Consider the following 19033-nt stretch of genomic DNA (forward strand, 5'->3'; position numbering starts at 1 on the left):
TTTGGACTGAAACTTTCTCGGTGGTGTTTGAAACACAAGACCTTCTTTTTTCATGAAAAATTTTCAACACTTATTATATTTGGGGTGGGTTTCTGCAAGGCAGGAGGGAAAATAAGGAAGAGAACTTCTCAGTGGAATTAAAAATATTGTTGAGAATATTTCCGGACACTGGAGTATTTCTTGACTTTGAACTCTTTGGAAAACTCATGAAATTATAAACTCATGTCAGTGAAAAAGTTCATATGGACAACATTAAAATGTGTCCAAAATTTGTATGACTATAAGGTTTTGAAATAATTGTGTTGTTCGACACTTACAACTGCCTTTACTGAACATAAGCAATCAGCTGAAACCTCTGAATACTCCATTCTTGGAGTGCAAAATATCCTCATAATGTTCTCAGCTGCTGCCCACCAAGGAAGGTCATGGCACCTAGAGTAAGAGAAGGCAGCTTGTGAGGGTTTTTTGGTTCTGTTTGAAAGGACCTATCTTATTACTCAGATGGTGAGGAGAAGAATTCTGATCTGAATACTAAAGGAAACAAAATTTAAACCTAGAGACATTCAAGGAAGTGAAAGAGGGAGGAACTATGACAGAAAACCTGATGAGTGTCTGACAGTTATGAAGAAAGATGAAGTGACTAGGATAAATGAGGGAAATAATGGGAAAGACTAATAGCTATTTGTCTGGAGGGAACACACAGATTAGGGCTGATGTCAGTGATGTTGAGGAAAGAAATGCACTGGAGATAAGATACCAAAGCTGTGACTACATACTTGATAGTGACACTGCAACACTCTCCCTTACTTGTTTGTCTCAGGTCAAAATCAGAATTTTGCTGGTACAGGAGTTTGTGTCCCACCATTGAGAACTGGAGTAATTCAACAGTACTAAAACAGTGAAATTCAAAACAATAGCAAAATACCCACCTTTTCACACCCATTTTTCAGATGAACACATTCCTCTGTCAAGTTCGTTACACTATCACACAAGCAGAGAACCCAGGACAGACAGTGCGGAGGTGGGAAGAGGTGACAGGAAGAATAAGCATTTAAGCCAGCTTAAACTGGTGAAGAAAATAATGTAAATAAAGTTATGAATATTACTGAATGGATTGATTATGTAAATAAACTGATAGACTGATGTAGGTTAAAGGAAGTTGATGTGGAAAGCAAGAAAATAGACAGAAAGAAAACTAGGACAGGCTGGGCAAGAGTCTGAGTAGGAAATGAAACCCTAAGAGTAAAGATTAAAAAGAAATAAACAGAAAGCACCGTATCAAGTCTGAAAAGCCAGCCCAAGGGCAAGCCTCAAAACAGCATTTAGAGGTACTGAATCTTTCTGAATTCAGAATGTCTTTTTCAAGTGCCTCATTTCCTTATCTACCACACAAAGATAATGCTGCCCTTTCAGCTCTTGGACAACATTTAGTGACAAACTATAGAAAAATCCATGAGCAAAGCAAACATTTTATAAGTTTGCCTAGTGTGAAATAAATCCCAAAGCCTTGGGAAGGACCGAAGATAATACAAGCTATTTAAAAGATGTTCAATAAGTGCACAGGTGCCATGGTGCTCATTAGCTGAAGCAGAGCAGCTGCAGAAAAAGCCATACCACTGTGCGATCAAAGGACCGATCAGCTGCCGCACAAAGGGGGCATGCATGCCTGCAAAGTAAGCTCATACAGGTATTTTTAATTTTCAGGAGTTTTATTTATCAACCTTAACAGTATTCTTAGTGCTTTTGTCCATAATCATCTCAGAGAGTAAAAAACCACATTGGTCACAAGCACACATAAAAGAATATTCTTATCAACCAATAAATCTAGTTAAATCATATTACAATCAATGTTTCCATCATCAATATTGGCCTAAATACTAAAGCAAGCTTACTGAATTTTGGGAGTTTCGAAATCCTGTTTAAAAGCTGCTGCTTTAAAAGCAAAATTTTTGCCCTCTGAGTGGGTTTTGCCTGAGTGAGAAACAGTGACTGCTTCCAAGACTGCTCCCTGCATGCCAGGGCAGGCTACTGAGATTGGGAACACCCAGGTGAAAAGTCTGCAGATAGGGACCCTTGTTACTATAGATACTTGAAACTCATCAGGAGTAAATGCTGTGAAACCATGCTGTACCCAAAGTCAATTTGGAGCATAACTTGAAAAATCACAGAGGTGTCTGTGAAGAAGGGATTTGGAGTACAAAATTAGGAAGTCAGGGGGGTTGAGGGGGGCCAGGATCAGAGACAGGCGAGACAGAGGAAGTCGAGATCCTTGTTTAAGCTGGTGATAACATATAGAAGCAGGAAGGTTAAGTAGGAGGAAACAGGATATTGCCCAGTATTGGCAGAAGCCTTTAAGACCCCACCTGTCACTTAAATAAACCTGCTTTAAAAACACGCAATAGATACAGCAAATCCTGAGTAGCACTTCAGTGACTCAAGTCAATGTGCTGTAACAGCAGAGCCATTAAATGGCAGTCCTCACAGCACGCAACAGTATTTTTAGAGTTTCTTCTCCATTTCAGGGAACTTTAAAGACAAAACAAAAAACAGTAAACTCCAAGAGAAAGTCTGTCCATCTCAGCCTTTCTTAAAGGCAATCCTTAGGATCTACCTTTAAACAGTAATCTTTCCTGTGGGATGGCAACATTCCTTGGCTTCCTGGCCAGTAGGGAGACCTTTCTTTTTGGAGACCCCCTCAGTAGCTCACATACCATTTTCCTTTCAGACCTGATACATCATGGAGCCCCTCAGTCACAAATCTTAAACTCCTCCTATCTATATTCTCTTTCATCCAGAAATTTTTAGATTATTGAGCAAATTCAGCATCAATATATGACCCCTATCCTATAACTTACTGTTTTTAGGAAATAGCAATCTGTGTAACTGAAACACTCCAGCCTTGGTCTTAAGGACCTCCCTGTGGTCCTCTTGATTCCCATATACCCTGAAGACCTTCTCCCTTTTTTCTTAATCACTTTTAACATCTCCAGGAGTGTGTGTGGGGAAATCAAAGCATTTATAAGGTTCTAGGAGGGAAGAATATTTGTTTTCTTACTGTAAACAAATAAAAAGAGGCAAAGGAAAAAAATTACTTATTTGCAATGCATCTACATCAGTAAACTCTCTTCACTAAAGTGCCTCAGGAGAAACTTCAAAGTGATAAACTATTGAAAAACATATCCTAAACAACAGAGGTACTGTATTTTTAGCAGCTACTGCAAGCCAGTGCTCCTGTATTGCTTGGGTGCAGGAGGTAGGCACAGTCTCCTCTCCTGGCTTGACAGCCCAAGCTTCAGCGTCAGGAATTTAAATAGAAAAGCTGGAAACACCTCACACACTGGAAACAGAAAAAAACCTCCTTACTGCTCAACAATATGGAGAGAAAGAAATCATGTTACAATTAATAAATTAATGGTCTATCGATCCCCACTTTCTGCAAAACTGTAGGAATGGGATAAACTTTTGCTTCCCCCACTAGCAGATAGTTATGCAAACATAACTCTTCTCCATCTGGCTTTGCAAAGGGAAGACACAATATCCTGTCTGCCTTTATGTGGCACCTCGAATTTGTTGCCTTACCCAGTCTGCTCAGCACGCCCCCCCATGCATCCACTGACAACCTTCACATACACTTAAAGTGGGGAGTGGGAGCATGCCAGCCCACATACTCTTCTTGTCACTCCAATGCCATCTGTGTGTGGCACCTGAGTGTGTGCCACCTGAGTGTCTGGAGTGTCTCCAGGCCTGTGTATGGAAGGTGGTGGAGAGGGCAGAGGAGGAGGGTGGTGCTGGCAGCAGGTAAGCTGGTCCTTATACTTAATCACAAAGCAGCAAAACTTTTCCCTCTGTTCTCGTTCATTTCGTGTACACAGGCACCTACTTACTACTTCTGCTTTCCCAAGGGGCATGTGCTACTCTGTCTGTGCTCCTTAGGGATGCACAGAAGAAAAGGCAAGAAGAAACCCTTGCCAGCAGAAACAGAAACAATATTCCCATATGTTCACTAAGATTATCCCCCACTGTCATCAGACTATGAATATCCTACAGTTTTTCCTAGACACATATGTACGAACACAGCATTTACGATCAGTTAATAATTAATACATGTAACTCCTATGGCTTAGCATTTAAGTTCTTCAATCACCTACAATTTTTCAATATTTGATGCAGTAGTGATCAGAGGCTTAAAAGCAGGTCACTGCCATACAGTGTTGAAAATAAGTATTTTAAGAGTTCATGGTCCTCTGCTCCAGTTTTCTGATTGCACCTATGAGAACATAATTGACAGAAATCCATATGCATGCACATTTCCAAAAATTCCAGAGAGACAGGGCTAATATGCATTTAAAAATAATTCTAACATAACTGGATATGGAATTTAACTCTGAAGATTTGAAGAACCTCATTTTTGTCACATCCTTATACCACACAATAATCACCTTCTTGGAACAGCAGCCAGTACAATTATCCTATACATTTGACCCTACCTCTCCCAGTTCTCCTTAAAGTCCTTAATTTTCCCTGCTTCTGTATCAAGATAGAGCACACTGTGTGGCACCCAAGAACTACCATCAAAAATAACTGTGGAAGCCTCTAATCTTGAAATGGGAATAATCAAACTGTTTCCCAACCATATTTTAACATGCTTTATGTGCATATATTCAATACAAGTAATTCATAGTGACATTACCAGCAGCCACATACTTTGTGCAAGTATTTATGTCTGTGCTGGCTTATGAATGTCTTTATTTTCCACACAGTTTCTCCTTCTTCAATGAGATACTCTCAGGCTACAAGATTACCACAAAAAGTCTGAAACAAGCTATAATATGCTCCTACCAGTTGGAATAGATACATTGTTTTCAAGGCTTGTTCATGAAGTTTGAGTATTTAAATCATATAACACTCACAACAGCTTTAAAGGCCCTTGGGACTACTTCCCAAGCATTTACTCTTTGCTTAGTAGTTAAGGATGTGCATTTTTCATGTTCAGTTCCTCATTTTACACAGAGTCTGCATAGCCTCAGGTGTCACATTTCATGGGAATTTCAAAAAGCTTAAAAAAAATTACACAGAACCTGAAGATTCATTTCCACAGAAACAGAGAGCCACCCAAAGCCTTCCAGCCTCCATCAGCTTTAAAAACAAGGGAAATTCATAATTTTATGGTGGTGTTATTGTTGAATTCCATGTAGACCATGAGAACCCTATATCCTCCTCACAAGCAGTCCCAACATGAAAAGCCACTTCATATAATGCAGAGAAGAAGGAACAGCTCAGTTTATTTGTAGATGTGTAAATTACTACAGGGTAGTTAAACTTTTGAACTTGAATTTGTTTCAGAGCCAATTCCCATCCCAAACTGGGAGGACTTGTACTGTGCACTGTATGTAAGGACCATCTGACTCTGCTTCCAGATGGATCAGAATCATATCCAGGGAGAAGGGAGGGAGGAGGAGGACAAAGGAGAGGGCAGTGCTTCCTCCAACAACTAAGGGAATGCCTAAGGTTGTGTCCAGTAGTGAACTCAGTGTAATGCTTGCACAGAATGAGTTTAATAAATATTATTTTAAAATATGCAGATGAGAAATGCAGAAAGGAAACACTAAAAGTGTAGAGAGTAAAGCAAAGAGGAAATTTTTCCTCTTTTTAAATTGCATGGTTTCCAAGGTCAAGCTCTCCCAACTAGCCTGGCATAAGTAAATACATGCATTTAGTCTTAAAGAAATATTTGCAGGAGTGAAAGAGGATTCAGCCACTAAGACAAGGAGGTTTAGTGTTTATATTATTAATCATAGAGACAATATAATGTGCCCTTTTTTCTCTCATACAACAAAGAGCATTGTAATCTCATTATTTCTAGAGGGTTCATAAATCAGGATGACAAATCCGTTTGTATTTTTTCATTCCATGGCTTTTCAAGAAGAGGCACATCATGAAGTTTCCGCACATGTAGTAGGAAGAGGTGCCAAACCATCAAGTATAGGTCTGATTTTTCTGGGACTGTTAATTTTGAAACAAACTACAACAAATGGTACCAACAAAGCTCACTGATGGAGAGCTGGCCGTGTAGTCCCTTTCACAAGGAGAGATGTCACGGCTGCATGTCATGCTGTAACTCAGCTCAGCAATGCTGCTCATTAACGTGTCTTATTACACTGCTACATTCATCTGTTACTAATTTGCTAACACAACTGTGATCTGGTTTGGTGGGGTTTGTTTTGGGGTTTTTTGGTAGCGGTGGTAGGGAACCTAGGTTGTATCTCCATGTGGAGCTGCCCCATACTATATGGCCATAACAGCTTCCAGGTGGAGTTGCCATCTTTTGGTATGGTTTCATGAGAACTGTGGTCTGATGTCCAGCATAAAAATGAAGGGTATGAATGTTGAAATCCCCACAGGACAAGTGTCCAACTCTAATAAACTTTCTGAAAGACTCGAAAGAAAGATCAAAGAACCGAATTTACAGGGAGACTGTGCCAGCAAGTCTCCCAGAAGAAACATTTCCAAGTAATCAAGGTATAGGAACCCCATTTCTTTTAAAAGCACAGGCTGTTACTATAGCTACTTTGAGACCAACTGGGAAGTTTACATAATTTTAAAGGAATTCACATAAGACAAATTGAAAATGTAGAGATATATACAGGAACTTCACTGTTGCTACCTGCACACTGAAGGTTAAGAGAGTCAGGGAAGTTTTTATACTCTGCTTCAAGAAAAGAAAGAAATACAAAGGTAAGCCTAATCGAGTGCTGCCTGTTCCTATTTACTTGGGGCTGGGATACTTTTCTACAGCTGGAAAACTTCAAACAGTTCTCCAGTTCGCACTGAAACAGGAATAATGTAAAGTATTCAGTATTACCTCCTTTTTCACTACTAAATTTACATTACCATCTGTTTTACTGCTGTAGTACCAAACAGCAAGACATGTCTATTTAGGATAGACATAGCCTCTCACAGACTTTTATTTCTAGCCTTTTGTTATTTACACAAACCCTGTTTCACACACATACGCTTCCTGCAAATGCTTCACATACATTTACTGTGGAAGAACGTGCTTCTCCATGCTAAATGCTTTGTAATACCTAACCTTTAATGCAAAAGGCCAAAGCCACATAATTGATCAGGTTGAGGCAGGAAAGTTCAAGAGCACTGGAAATATTCATGTCCTTGTAAATAATGAGGGGTCTTTTTGATAAAAGCAGCCAGTCAATTCCTGGAAACGGATCATCTCCCCATTACAGAGAGCACACTTACAAACCCCAAGCATTCCTAGTAGCATTTGGCTTGATGCAGAAATGCCACCAGCTCGCTGATAACTTCATGTCTGGCTTTCAGAATGAAAGGGTTATCAGCAGCAGCTTCCACTGCCTGCTTGCAAAGCCTCACCCTCACCTTCGACTTCCTCTAGCTCCTTGACATCTAGGGGCACACACAGTGTCCTGGTGACAGACAATAACCAGATGGTCTTTTACCATCCAGCACTGAGTAGTTTCAGGAATTTAATCTGATTTCCCAGAATATGCAGCACAGCCCCTAGTTCTAAACTTGGCATGCAGGTGGGATCGCGTGCCTCTGGCTTTATAAATAGGTGTAACCGTTGGTGGCTTTGGTACATGTCAGTGATTGAGCTGTTTGCCTGTTCCTTTAGAAACCTGACGCCCTGCCTGGGCATTCATCTGTGGTTCTGACTGACTCTGGTGGCTCCTGTGCATGTTCAACATGTCAGAAAGCTCAGCATCTCCTAATTCCAACAGCAAAGCTGCTTTCTGCTTTACAACTAGTAGCTCTTACAGCAATTTCTTTCCATTTTTTATTGTTGTCAGCTATGCTGTACTGTATAATTAAAAGCATATGCAAAATACAGATTTAGAATGACCTTGCTGCAGTAGGAAGCTGAGTTCACTAAAAGGGTAACCATCCAGATAAAGCTACATCCTTTCTCTCCATCCATCCATCCCTGTGCAAAGGTTGGTTCCCATTTAGCAGCTAGACAGGTGAGAAATCAAAAGATTCCCCCATTCGCATGCCTCAGTGGGGGATTGGAAAGTTTCAGACTCCTCAATTCTCATTGCTCGACTTTGGGAAGTCACTGCTCCTCTTGGGAACTTCTCCATCACCGGCAATTCACAACTGTGCAAACTGCAGCTATCAGGCTTGAAGGGGATTGTTTTAATGGATCTATCATAATTTAAACATGTACCAAGGATCAGAATGTGCCTTGCAGTTGTGTTTCACATGTGATTTTAGTGTTTTAAGATACTTAGTTTTGTTTTTTTTTTACATTTTAGGACTCACATAGGACTTTCCTGGTAAAAGTCCCTCATAAAATTACTTTAAAGTCCTGAAATGTCTTGCAAAACCAGGAGGAAAAATAAAATAAGAGCACTAGTATATACACTCATTCTATCTGCATGAAGATAAAAGCATGTCTGTACAAATGCAATTCCGAAACAAATTACATTTACTATTTTTAAGGAAAAAAATATATAGCATAATAATAAAGCTGCTGTTCCATCAGGCTGAAGATGCTGTTGACTTTGTGTATGAACCTATCAACCTTTAATTCTCTTAATGGTATGTCATTGTCCCTCAGAGTATGTCAGATCCCTTACCCAGGACCATTTCCTTAATCTTCTGTGCTTGCACTAATATCTGTAGAAACACACAGGACTTTATCACTTCATCAGAAGTGCAGTGGGCCTGTGACAGGAAATCCCACAACTGGTTCCACTGCAACCTAGTCTTCTGCCCAGATTATTGAATTAAACATGAATTACTGAAATTTTGTCTATACTGTCTCTAGAGGTATTTAAAAGATATGTAGACATGGTGCTTTGGGCCATGGTTTAGTGGTGGATTTAGCAGTGATAGGTTAATCGTTGAACTTAATGACCTTAAGGGTCTTTTCCAACCTAAATGGTTCTGTGATTCTACTTATCTTAAATTTTAGATTATAAGAACAGTTTGGGGCTTTATGGGAGAGGAGTTAATTTAAAGCATAAATATTACCTCAAATCATAACTCTTAGCCTTCTCGAAGCACTTGCTTTTCTTTATTTATTCTTTAAACAGAACCCAACGCTAAAAATTCAAACCCACCAAAATTGAAACCATCTCTCATTCAGAGTAGAAACTCAAATTCTGATTCCCCATATAAACACACGGCTCTCAATAAATCAGAGAGTTGCATCCAAAACCTGAATTTGATTCAAACGTGGTCTAGTACAAGCATAGACTGCTGTCCTATTGCTTTCTCAGCCTTAGTTCATTGAAATTTTGTGCTGTAGCAAGGTCAAGGCCTTTGCCTGCTCAGACCGGACACATGGTTTGTGCTTTCAGACCACAAGAACAATCTCCAGCTTTAATCTAATTATGTACACCTCTAAATACTGATCTGAATTCATAAGGAGGCAAATAGGGATCCAAGTACACAATTACACTGTACAAAAGAGGTTGGAAGACCTTTTGACAACCTCCCCATTGGATCTGAGGAACAGGCAGCACAGGATCCCAGCAGGCAGAACTTCTCACATCCCAGTGTCAAAGTCATCTCTGAAACCTCATACCTTACTTATTCAATATATTTTTAAAATAATTAAGCCTTGGTCTACACAAGCTGCTTTTCTTTCTCACCTTCCCAACAGCACTGGGTAAATTATTAGAAAACATGAAGACTACCATGTTTCTAGCAATTATTTAATTAGTATGCGCTCAGCCATGGCATTTCATGTGTTGCTTTCTCAGTCTGTGCAAGGAACAGGTGATCTCAAAATTATATCCAAAGAATCTTCAAAATTATAATAAGATTTATATTAATCTAATCAGTTGCAGACATTTTCACCTACCTTTAACCCATTTCAATTTATTTTTGAATATTTAGGTAACATCTACCATACCACAATGTTGTAAGTGGGACAGAAACTTTTAAGTTCAGTGGTATCAGTGAAGTTCTTTATCCTTATGGATTCTTGTCACAAAAAAAAAAAAGGGGGAAATAACAAAAGGAATACAAATCTGTTTTCATTGGGAATAAAAATCCCGCAAAACACAGTTTCTGTAGAGGTCCATAATAATTAGAAGGAATATTGAAGAATAAATTTAGGCTGAAGAACTGACAAGTAGGAAAGAACAAAAGCTGTTTTCTAAACTAGTCTTTCGAAAGAGTAACTCGAGAGAGAAGTCCTGGCTACCGTTGGTTTCCGGACAAATGGTAACACTGTGGGAAACAGCCCTAGATCAAGGGACCTGAGCAGAAATAAACAGTCATTCCTTAGCATTCAACAATAAACTTTCTGGATTTTTCAGCACTGTATGTAAAAGCCACATTTACCTTCTCTTCATTACCCATTAAAGTAACTAAAATTTTCATGACTCATATTTAGTCATTTTTCTGGCAGATCAGTCTGGTTTGAACCAAGTCAAAACCCCTAAGCAGAAATTCACAACCAGGAAACATTAGAGTGAAACAATGCAGACTTTTGGAAAAAGGAAAGCAATGTCCTCAAGAAAAACCTTGTACCTTGAATGCACTGAACCACCTACAGCCCTTAATTATACATATATTTCCACCTTATTTTCCCTCCTAGGTACAAAGCTGTTAAAGGTTATAAATCCAATAGGGGAATTTTTTTCCCCCTGCTCCACTGTAAGAAAACAGAGTGGGGGAAGGGGGTCAATTAGCCTTACAAAAGAACCTAGCTGGCCAGACCGCATTCCTAATGGATGGCCCATGGGAGGGGGTGGCTGGCTCTTCTCAGAGGGGAGAATGGAGACTGCGGAGTTCTCTCTCTGGGACGGAGACAGGGTCTGTGTCCGGGCATTTTTGGAGAAAAGGCCTGGAAGCCGGTCTTTCTGGCTTTTCGTCCTGGTGAGGCCTGACCACTGACCTCGATGGGCTCGCACACTGCCTCGTGACTCCAGCCGGGACCTACTGGGTTTTCATCGGAGAGTTGTGTGCTCGCTGGGAGAGAAGGGAGGAGCCTTGGAACACTGTCATCTGAGAACAACAGTGAGTCCCGTGGGGGTGGACTGCTTTTCCTTCTACCCTTCTTGCACTGGGGGAAGGGTCTCCGTTTTCTTTTCGGCTTCTCCACAACCCGATACCACCCCCAGACCCCCCTCCCGCGCGGTGACCCCAGAGCCCGACAGCGCCCCCTGCAGGCCAACACCGAGCACTGCAGGCTCTGCACCTCCAGTGACCCGACAGCGCCCCCTGCCGGCCGTGGTTAGAGCTGCGCTAAGGACAGAGAAGTATCAGACTGTTTCTTTTGTTTGAAGGGACTTCTGGGTACAGGACTATTGTCTAGTTGTTTTTGTGTTCTGTTTACTGTTCTTGCCAATATACATTTATCTTTTAATAAAGGGTTGTTATTTCTTCTTTTTTTTCCACACTTCCTCAATTAAAGCCCCTTAATTTTGAATTTACAATTGCTGAGAGAGATGAGTTTGGTTTGTCTCATAACTCATCCTCTTTAGCAAACATTCCAGTCTCTTCAGACTGAGACAAAAGCTATTTCTTGATAAGTACAAGCAAACAAGTTCATGTAAAACACTGGGAAATTGCTCAGTTAAGATGACAGGCAGTCGCATGTGAGTGAGCCCTGGAAGCAGAGGAGGCAATGCCATATCTAAGGCTGCCACTTATTGTCACAAGCTCTGCAAGCTGGGTTAGGATTGCAAGAGGAAAACAGTGAATTACACCAAAGGTGCTGGAGAAATATGGAACTAAGGAGAAATCCAACCCCCATTTATGATTTAGGTTAAATGCAGTGAAAATAAGAAGAATATATTCCACTCTGAAAGGATCTGCAGACCAAGAACACCACAGCAGCAAGGTACAAAAAATCTAGACAACAACTACTTTTTACTTCTCAGATCTCTACTGCTTAACATTGAGTTTAAAGCTTATGGGACAACCTCAGTGCCAGCTGCCATGTACCTTCAGTAAAATTTATTCACCTATTCACTCACTACTTCAGGTTGAGTAAAATGCAGCACTGCAATAAATACACACAACTGTCATTAAAAAAACCCTAATCAATCACTATGATCTTCCAAAACCAATATACTAGAAACCCTCCACGATGTATTTAATATTTCTTTTCAGCACCCTCCTCAATGTATTTGGATAAGATTGTCTGGCTATACTGTACTTCCAAATATTTCTTTATCTCATTGCACATGCAAACGTATTCAGAAAGTACATGCTGGCTCCTGGAACTGCAAACCAACTGACAGAATCTTGGAGTTGTAACAAGCTTTGAACTTCCTGAAAGGCAATCAAGATCAATTTAGAAATAAAACCCACATCACACAGAAAAATCATATTATTGTAAAAGATGCCAGGATACACTACCCAGAGAGAAACTTCAGCTTCCTACAGTAGCAAAATAGGGAAAAAAAGACCTGATTTGAGAAAGTACCAATCTCTAAAAGCATCTTCCTAAAATAATGTGTTTAGCTTTTTGGCATACTTCTACATAGTTTTTGTTGTTGTTTTGTTTGCTTGCCTTTATATTTATTTTGAACAAGCTGTAATCACTTGTTAATAACAGTGCAACAAGATGAGTTTGCAGTTTCATTAGTATGATGCTGTGGACATTGGCAATAAGGCTCTGCTTTATCATTCATTGAATTCAGTGGAAAATTTCAAACTTTAGATCATGGATACCAAGCTCTTGAGAGCCACAACAAGAAAGAGATCATTCTGTCTCCCTGAATTCTGGATGCATTAGGATATGTGGAGGGGAGAGAAGAGGGGGCAGGGGAGGGGAGGGGAAAGGGAAGGGAAAGGTCCCCAGTCTGAAGGCCAGACTGTCCAATACAGACTTTTACTTTATTTCCAGTCTGAATTTTTTGAGATCATTGATGGCCAGTTTTCTCCCAGAAACATTTCAGGACACATGTTGCTGTGTCCTTGTCTACTATTCAAGTACATTTCTATGAGTGCAGAACTATGACATAGAACATAACTTCTGTGGTACTGGTTTGTTTCTTTTACACCTCCAAAAGCTGGTATTTGCACAGTCTTATCTTCAAAATCTTCTCATGAAGCCATACTTAACTGCTTGAATCCCTGTTTTCTATAACTTAGCATGCATTTCTGCTTCTTACAAAATCCTTCTATTTATTTTTCATTTGTTTTCTTTTTTTTTCTCCTGAATTTGCAGTTTGAGTTTTAACAGTTAAATATATCAAAGTGACATTTTTAAATACAGCAATGAACAATTCACCACAACTATGTATTCATTAGCACTCGCTATTTACTCTGAGATCATGCGGCAGCAAAAATCCTTTGGTATGACTCTTCTCCCCCTCAAAAAACTGAAGAAACAGTTCAAGTTTACAGTCTGAGTTTCCTGGTTAGATGAAAAATACACACATCTATTTGGGCCACAATAGAGTAAATCAGCTTTCTAATCCTTTTCCACATCACTCTCCAAACCTTGCCTTTGCCAGTTATCTTTAAAGTGCAAAGATCAGAACATAAACCTCTTATTACCTGTTTAACTCCAAAATATCAGCCAACTGTCCCATTAAGTATGACTTTCTCACTGTTTATTCCACAGATACTGCATGATATCCATATGTACTGATGATGCTGCATTCTGTTGCAGCACAACAGACAGAAGGGATACAAAAATACATCTCCCAGCAGGGTGATGGTGCAGACTGGCCGCTGCCCCTCTGTATTTCCATGGCACTTTTGAACAGTCTAAGCAGCACGAAGAAAACCCTTGCACTTGGGAGGTCAACAGCCACCCATGGCTGCAAGAACAGGAGAGAAACATTGGTCACAAAATGGCTCCATTGCTGAGTACAGCCTGCTCACAGCAGCTCCTTTGTAAAGGTTTTAGAGTGCCTTTTCTTTCTTAGAATTACAGAGTTGCACTATAATCTCCAAGAAAAGGTGGGCAATGGGGAGACTATCAGTATTGCAAATATTCCAATTCGTTCTGCTCAGCAGTGAGTATTAAGCTTCCCTTAATTTTCTTGCGTATAACATGCAGGAATCAGAACCAGACCGAGAAGCACGTTCAAAGACACTTAACACCTCAAGTTGCCACAGACCTGTGAGACCTTCCAAGCAATAAAAACAACTTTTGGATACATTTCCTTTACCTCTCAGGATGTAGTTCTGATAATTCTGGTCGGCCTCTGCTCCCACTTTGATTAAGCAAGTCAGACCTTCAGCAACAACAAACTCATGAACCAAGTCCTTGTCATCCTGTCACAGGAGAAAGGAAAAGCTGCATTAGAATTTTGAAAAACAAACAAACAGGATATATCATAATGTAAAACCAAATACATGCTTGCAACATTGACTTTATGTTTCCCATGATGTAAGCAAGTTGATACGGAAGTTGTTATACAGAAGACTTCTGAGTTTTAAAATCAGAATGAAACACATCAGCACAAAGCATGAAAGTACAAGATTTTATCTTTCAGTCAACTACAGAAAATTAAAATCTGTAAAATATGACTTTTTATATTTTCATTGAAGGTTTGAAAACATTCTCTGAGATACTATAATCTCATCGTATCACATAAACAAACATCCTTAAAGCCCTAAATGGTCAGGCTCAACAAGAGAACGCCATCTCAATGCCTTAGCATAATTCCAGTTTCAGTATTTTAAGTGCGTACAGTAAAAGTTTAAAACTGGTTTTATTGCAGTGTAATATTATATTCATTATCTTAACATAATATTAATTCATTATATTAATACATTATATTTAGAACGGGAAAGTATAGCGTTGAAGATAAGAACACTAGCAGATAATATTCCCACACTGTGATGGAAAACACAGCAAATGTAAGAGAAGTGACTTGCTTCACTTCTCTTGAAGCAAGTGACTCACTAAACTTGCTGATGTGACTCTCTGGATTGACCTAGTGAAATAAAAAAGACTGGAAAAACAGGGAAAAGGAAGAATAACTGTGGTATTTGGATTCTGACACTTATCAGTAGACCTACCATGCCTCTCTGGGAAAAATAAATGGCATTTGTATGATAAAAAAAAAAATAAATGTCCATATACCAGAGAAGATAACAGTAGTGAAGCTTCAGAGTCCTTCAGGTTGAACCCAAAAAACAAAATAAAATTTTTAACAGCATTATCCATTAAGGGCTGTTGACATTCAGTGAAAGACAAAAACTGAAATACCCATTATACCTTTAGGATGTTCCCCATAATCTTAAATAGTGAATGCATATTAGTGCATCACCTGGGGAAAAATTAGAAATTAGCATTTGATTGTCAAAATAACCAAGCTAAAAATCTGTTTTTATGTTGGTGATATTTATTTATTTTTTTTTAAGAAGGACCTTTCCAAAGCAAATTTTGAGATCTGCAGCCTTGAACTTTTTCAAAGCAACCAAGTCATGGAGTCACCCTTGACTGAAAGGAGATACATTGCAGAGGGACAGCAGAGGAAATGAAGGGGGATGAGGAACTCTAACCAGACTGCTTTGGGAGACCATGGAATAAACAAATCAAACCTGAATAAAAAGAAGGCTTTTAAGGTACTTCTCCTTTTCCCAAATAAAAGGGAAAAAGAAGGTGTAATGAAGCAGACTACAAACACATCAGGCTCTAGGCATAAATCTGAACTCAGTACATTATCTATACCGCCATGTATATATGATGAGAGGAAAGAAGCAAACATCTGGAATGTGCAGCGAAAGATGAAAGGCATTCAAGCCCATACGTTCCACACTGAAAGGAGAATGTTTACATCAATTTTGGTCTAGGATAATCTTTTCAGACCCATTAACTCACTGACTTGCCAAGTTAGGTGACCTTAAGAGTAAAGGGTACTCTCTAGCAGTGGTAAGAGGTTCAGGTTTCCAGGAAGAGAGCATTCATTGTGCAGAATATATGGCATGTGTGTAACAATGATACATACAAGTATCTGCCACATGTGTGTGATAACAGCTAGAAGGAGGCAGAGAAATGTTGTCATTTGCTATGGAAATGGACTCCTTTGCTAATATTGCAAAGATTTATGATCCCTTAATCAGCAGACATTAAGGCACTGATGAGAAAAGCAGCAAAACACAGGCAAAGCTTCCTGCTAAGCTCCTGCAACCATAAAGATTGTGCAGTGACACGAAGGCTGACTACTTAAAGTCTTTATGAAAACATACCATTGTCTTCATCAGAAACTATATTTTACTCATTTATTCATAGACTTGAAATAGAACATCTCTTCCTTTCTTTAGGCATCTTGGAGGAAGAAAAAACAAGATAATATATGTCTGTGCAATAAACGTCTATTTTTGTGCAATGTGTAATGAAGCATCAAATATACTCAATCTGGTGAGTTTAAAGCCTGCTTAAGTGGTTGACAAAATGCGTAAATCATAATTTCACCTCCATAACTCAGCCTACCTACTAAAAGGACCCTACAAACAGTGTGCACTGTGCTCATGTGCCACTAGCAGAAGTAGTGTGTGGAGGGAATGTCTTCTTTCCTACCCATTCTCTTATCTCTGTACCATTCAACATATTCTCTAATGCAGTTCTACAGGGTCTTACCTGAAGACGGAAACTGAAGACTTTTTTCCAAGGAATGGCACTTTGCAAGAACACATTTTATCTGACGTGCAGCTTCCACGTGCAAAGATAAATTGTTTATATACTGTTAAAGATAAATCTTTCTGAAGCCTGCTATTTCTGTGGGCCATATGTTTGAAAGCTTTTACCCAAAGCATGATTATTTTAAGAAAGTTGCTTTGTTTCCTAATAAGAATCGAGGTTTTGGAACAGAGTTTCTCAAGAGGAATTTTTTTTTTTTAACCTAAGAAGTTCTGCTGAAAGCTCCATTCAAAGTATTTTTTGGGAAACTGGATTAGTAACTGAATATTCACACTTGGATATGTGTATACATATTTCTCTCTTACGTGGCTAACAGCTGTGCAGAACACATCTTTCCAAGGAATCATAGCACATAACAAGTTGCATGTCTATAAGATTTCCACCAAGAAGAATCTCATTTGTATGAGTTTTTTTTTTGTTTCCCTTTCCTTTCATAAGCTATCTCATTGTTTCAGGTTGCTGGAGCATTCCCATATTTAATTCTATGTTGTATAACTCTCTTCTGTTTCTGTTACAAAGTGAAACATTGTACATTTTATAATGTTCATTTCTTTAAATAAGGAAAACCATGGGGTTCCCCAGCCTGTGCTCTCCACATGACACATTACTGAGCCAGCAATCACATTCTGTACTAACCAAACCTTCCAAAATGCAAAAGTTGCTATGATCCAATCTAGAAGTAAGAGCAGCACAGACAGACAAGGTACCAGTCATAGCCATGAGAATCTCCTTGCTAAGCTTTGCCTGTGGGTTTATAAGAAGGGATTGCATTCACGCTGAGCTCCGGCGGTTGATGTACTTTACTCTCTGCTTGAGGAAGAGCTTCTCTCTCTGCTCTGTCACTCTACAACTTCCCTATTAAGAGAAATTTAAACTCTGACTATCAGGCCAGTTCTGCTTTTGTCTGTAAATCAAAAATGGTAACTTCACAAAGATTACTGCATTCACATTTTAACATTGTGATAATTCACCTTGGCAAAAGAAAGATGAATATTGCCAATTCACTGTGCACCATGCATATGACCAGAAATGTAAACCCTATCAGACTTAAAGTGGAGAAGCATCCTCCTCTGTTGCCTGAAATCTTCCAGGACAAGATGCTGGCAGCATACCAATACAGAGTCCTACAAGCAGAAAGGTCATGGCTCATTCAGACACTGAAGTAAACATCCCTACTTGTTAAGAGGGAGAGCTAGCAAAATTTTCACTCCCCTACGTTAATCTATGAAATAGTATGCTGGCAAAGCGTATCCGTCCCCACTCCACATTAATACGCCTGAGCAAGGTCTCTTTGGAAACCCCTCTTACTCAGGTTCCCCTGCCAGGAGTACACACTGCACAGCAAGGAAGCAGAATTGAAACAGAAACCCCAGATGATTATGTTCAATGTGGAAAAAATAAAGTAACTAGGAAAAATACATCAATCAATAAAATGCCAGTGCACTTGCATAAAGTCCTCCCAAAAATATAAATGATGGCTACTCTCTTTAGAAGTTAAAGCACATTTCTTTTCACCCCCCCCCTTTTTTTTTTTAATCTCCTGCAAAGTCAAGACAGGATCACAAAGTTCAGCCGGTTTTAGGAGGATTAAGGTTTAGGGATTAAGCTTCATTCATTTAGGGATGTAAATTAGCAGCAGAGGGACAGCAGCTGACTGGTGAGGAAAGGGAGGAAGGAGGAGGCAGGTCAAAGAGCAAACTGTGCACGACTGCAGGCTTTTGCTGGCATAAATCTCAAATGACAATACCTCTGGCACTCCACCACAAAAAAAGTAAAATAAAGGACTACCGCCCAATACACTTGAAAATCTTTCTCTACTACTAAGTGAATAAAGACAGGATGATAAAATCCGGGTTTCTATTAGCAATAGCATCGATGATGAGTAGGTCCTTATTCTGCCCTTCCTATACTTAATAGTACATGGAGAATAGAAATCTACTGATCTTCTTTCCTAAGCATTCCTCCAACTCTGGCAGACTCTCACATATACAAAAAAATCCAAAACAACCCCATACTTTGCTCCTAATCTGACTGCCCTGGGCAGCAGTAGCAATGTGGTAGCACAGGGCTATGACCAGAACACACTTCCATTACCCAAGAGCCGCACAATTTCAAATATATATATATATATATATATATACACACACACATAATTTCCCCATATAGTTTCAAATGCTTATACAATGCACCATCTCAGTAGCAATGGAAAATTAACAGGCAATTCCTCTCAGCTGCCCTTTCGGCTGCCAAGCTCTGAAACAACAAAGCCTATATTAGAAATATACCACAATTAAGCCTCCATAAGATTATTTTTAACTATTGCTACCTGCCTTCAGTATACATCACATCTGCTAAAGCTACCAGCAAAATAATTACTCCCATTGACAAGACAACAATGATGTAGTAATAAAAGTTATGTCGTGCTCTATT

The 19033-nt window shown here is 39.4% G+C and overlaps 1 protein-coding gene across 6 annotated transcripts in view; it reads right to left on the reverse strand.

Annotated features, from left to right (window-relative positions):
- Positions 1-19033, reverse strand: part of FHOD3 (formin homology 2 domain containing 3) — a 386338-nt gene that overhangs the window by 186061 nt on the left and 181244 nt on the right. For all 6 annotated transcript variants that reach the window (XM_027711038.2, XM_027711032.2, XM_039381552.1 and 3 more), the window contains exon 5: positions 14124-14229. In XM_027711038.2, coding sequence (XP_027566839.2) covers positions 14124-14229 — 106 coding nt within the window. The remainder of the gene's footprint in view (positions 1-14123; positions 14230-19033) is intronic.

This window comes from Pipra filicauda, unplaced genomic scaffold (genome assembly GCF_003945595.2).
Source record: "Pipra filicauda isolate LSUMZ 115617 unplaced genomic scaffold, ASM394559v2 scaffold230_size2164044_pilon, whole genome shotgun sequence".
Taxonomy (NCBI): Eukaryota; Metazoa; Chordata; class Aves; order Passeriformes; family Pipridae; genus Pipra; species Pipra filicauda.